We start from the raw sequence: 2,581 nt of genomic DNA, 5'->3' as shown, positions 1-2,581 counted from the left end.
AACCTACCCTGCGCTTTCGGAGTGTACAAAGTGCTCCACCTGCACTAATGTAGACCCTTACAAGATTTCAAGTTTCACCACCAAAATTTACACATCATATTCTGTAAATCATGGCACAAAGTAACAGAAACATGAAACATTACATAGCATAAATCGGGATGGCTTGCAAAATGGCCTTAATCAATACTTCATTCCCCTATCGATAAATAACGCACGCTCCAACTCTTTATTTTCCTTATAAATTTCTATTTCATATACACAAAATCATGCTTTTTCCTTCTGCCCACCATTGTTAGCAATCCTAGATACCTTTCCGGATTGTTTAAGATTCGTACTCCCAAAATTTTACCTACTTGCTCCCTCACCATATTATCCATATTACCACTAAAGAATATAACGAACTTATTGAAGTTGACTAATTGACCCGATACACCCTCATACTCAGTCACCACCAATTTCATAGTCTTTGCCTCTTCGATTGAGGCTTCATTGAACAAAATGCTATCATCAGCAAAAAATAGGTGGGTAATAGTTATTCACTTCATCCTATCCTCGCATCATGGAGCCTTCCCTCCTTTCTCAACATATGCAATAGCCTTGAAAATCCTTTGGCTCAAATTATAAACAAATAAGGGTGAAGAGGATTCCCCTACCTTAAGCCTCTAAAAGGTCAAAATTACTCTCCTTACACCCCATTCAAAATAATAAAATACGGTAAACTAGAGACACCTCATAACAAATGAGATCCAAGCTTCACAAAATCCTAAAGAACCCATAACTCTTTCCAAAAAGTTCCAATCGACCCCCTTCTTCCTAAAAGGGTGTAGAATCTTATAAGCCACAAATATGTTATTAGTGATTTGCCTTCTAAGCACAAATGCCCTTTGAGTTTCATCGATGCAACCATTAAGGACCTTATGAAATCTATTCACAATCACATTGGAAATCACTTTATAAATAACATTACACAAACTGATAGACCTAAACCAACCTATGTTCTTCGACGATACAATCTTTGGGATAAGTATGATGTCCATGCCATTGATCCCCTCGAAATCACATTGACCATTCAACACTTCCAAACAAAATTTCTCAACCCTATCCCTTACCACAAGCCAGAACTTTTGATAAAATAGCACAGGAAAGCCATCTTTTCTTGATGCTTTCAAAGGAGCCATGGCTCTAATCACCTCAACCACTTCCTCCCCTCTAAACTCAGCAACTAACTCTTCATTTTGAGACCCTGAGATGCACGTTGGAATTCTCGAAAGTAAGTGATCACAATTTTTCACTGGCTTTGAAGAAAATAAATCTTTAAAATATTATGTTGCTAGTTAGCCATCTCTTCTTGTTTGTTTATCTAGCTCCCACTCTCATTTTCCAGCCTTTTAATTGTATTCTTTTTTTTTCGACTTGAAGCAAAATTATGAAAAAATGGTGTTTCAATCACCTAACCAAATCCAATTCACACTAGCCATTTTCTCCCAAAATAACTCATTCATGTTGACTTCTATGTTCATAGCTAACTTTACATTAGTAATCTTAGCCAGTACCATATCACTAAGATCTTCACCATTTAGCTTATTAAGCCTTGCACTTAAAGCCATTCTCCTATGATACCTATTAATTCTTATTTTTTTAGCCCAATTGCTCAATTCCACTCATAACTCCCTAAGCTTTGTCAAAATCTATTCTCATTCGTTGCCCACCACCCCTTAAGATGATCCTCGAACCCCTCATCCAAAATCTAATTAGCATTAAAACAAAACCAAGAATCCCTTAGCCCAGGCCGAACCCACCTATCACTCCATGTATTAACAAGCACAGAGAAATGATCTGACAAAATATGCTAAAGATGGTTTACCAAAAATTCTAAAAAAACATCTGACGATCCTGGGTCAGTTACCCTCTATCCAACCACTCCCATTATGTTGTTTTTAAGAAATCGTCATCTCTCCCACATGAACCACTAACCAGAAAAGCCTAAATAACTTAGTTCACATTCATTCAATACCTCCCTAAACGCAATCATTCGTCGCTCCTCCCTAAGGTGCCCTCATTGTTTTTGAAAAGAATAACAAACCTCTTTGAAATCCCCCAAGACTAACCATGACAAGTTACTATCTTGTTTCAAATGTTGCAACAAATTCCACGAATCCTTCCTTACTTTTTCTGCTAGGGTGCTATAGAAACCCGTGAACCTCCACGCTACCTCTCCATATCCCTTCCCTACTTCCACATCAATATGAGATCTTGAAAAACTTCTTAAAATAATAGTCAAACTCTCCACCCACGCTAAAGATAATCCTCCCTTAACCCGATAACATCTATATCTATACTATTTAGAAATCTGCATTTCCTTCTTATCTACTCATTTGTCTCGCGCTGAATTTTGTTTCAATTAGAAACAAAAGTTGGGGCTGAACTTGTCTCAATTTATTCTTCAAACATCTAACAGTCAGCAGCTGCCCCAACCCACGGACATACCAGCTTAATATTTTCATTGCGACCAGTCGGCTTGCCTCTTGACAGTTGTCAATATAAAATAGGTTCTCCCAAATGGTCTTTCCTCCCTTACTCT

At 37.6% G+C, this 2,581-nt stretch overlaps 1 protein-coding gene across 1 annotated transcript; it reads right to left on the bottom strand.

Annotated features, from left to right (window-relative positions):
- Positions 1-719: 719 nt before the first annotated feature.
- On the bottom strand, positions 720-1,607 carry LOC107930094 (uncharacterized). Its single transcript, XM_016861654.1, has 2 exons — positions 1,451-1,607; positions 720-1,243 (listed from the first exon to the last, which is right to left on the bottom strand). The coding sequence occupies exons 1-2, from the start codon at positions 1,605-1,607 to the stop codon at positions 720-722; spliced, it is 681 nt and encodes a 226-aa protein (XP_016717143.1).
- Between the last annotated feature and the right edge of the window lie 974 nt (positions 1,608-2,581).

The sequence above is a fragment of the Gossypium hirsutum genome, chromosome A08 (assembly GCF_007990345.1).
Source record: "Gossypium hirsutum isolate 1008001.06 chromosome A08, Gossypium_hirsutum_v2.1, whole genome shotgun sequence".
NCBI lineage: Eukaryota > Viridiplantae > Streptophyta > Magnoliopsida > Malvales > Malvaceae > Gossypium > Gossypium hirsutum.
The sequence above is the reverse complement of the archived record's forward strand: the minus strand, read 5'-3'. Positions and strand labels throughout refer to the sequence as shown.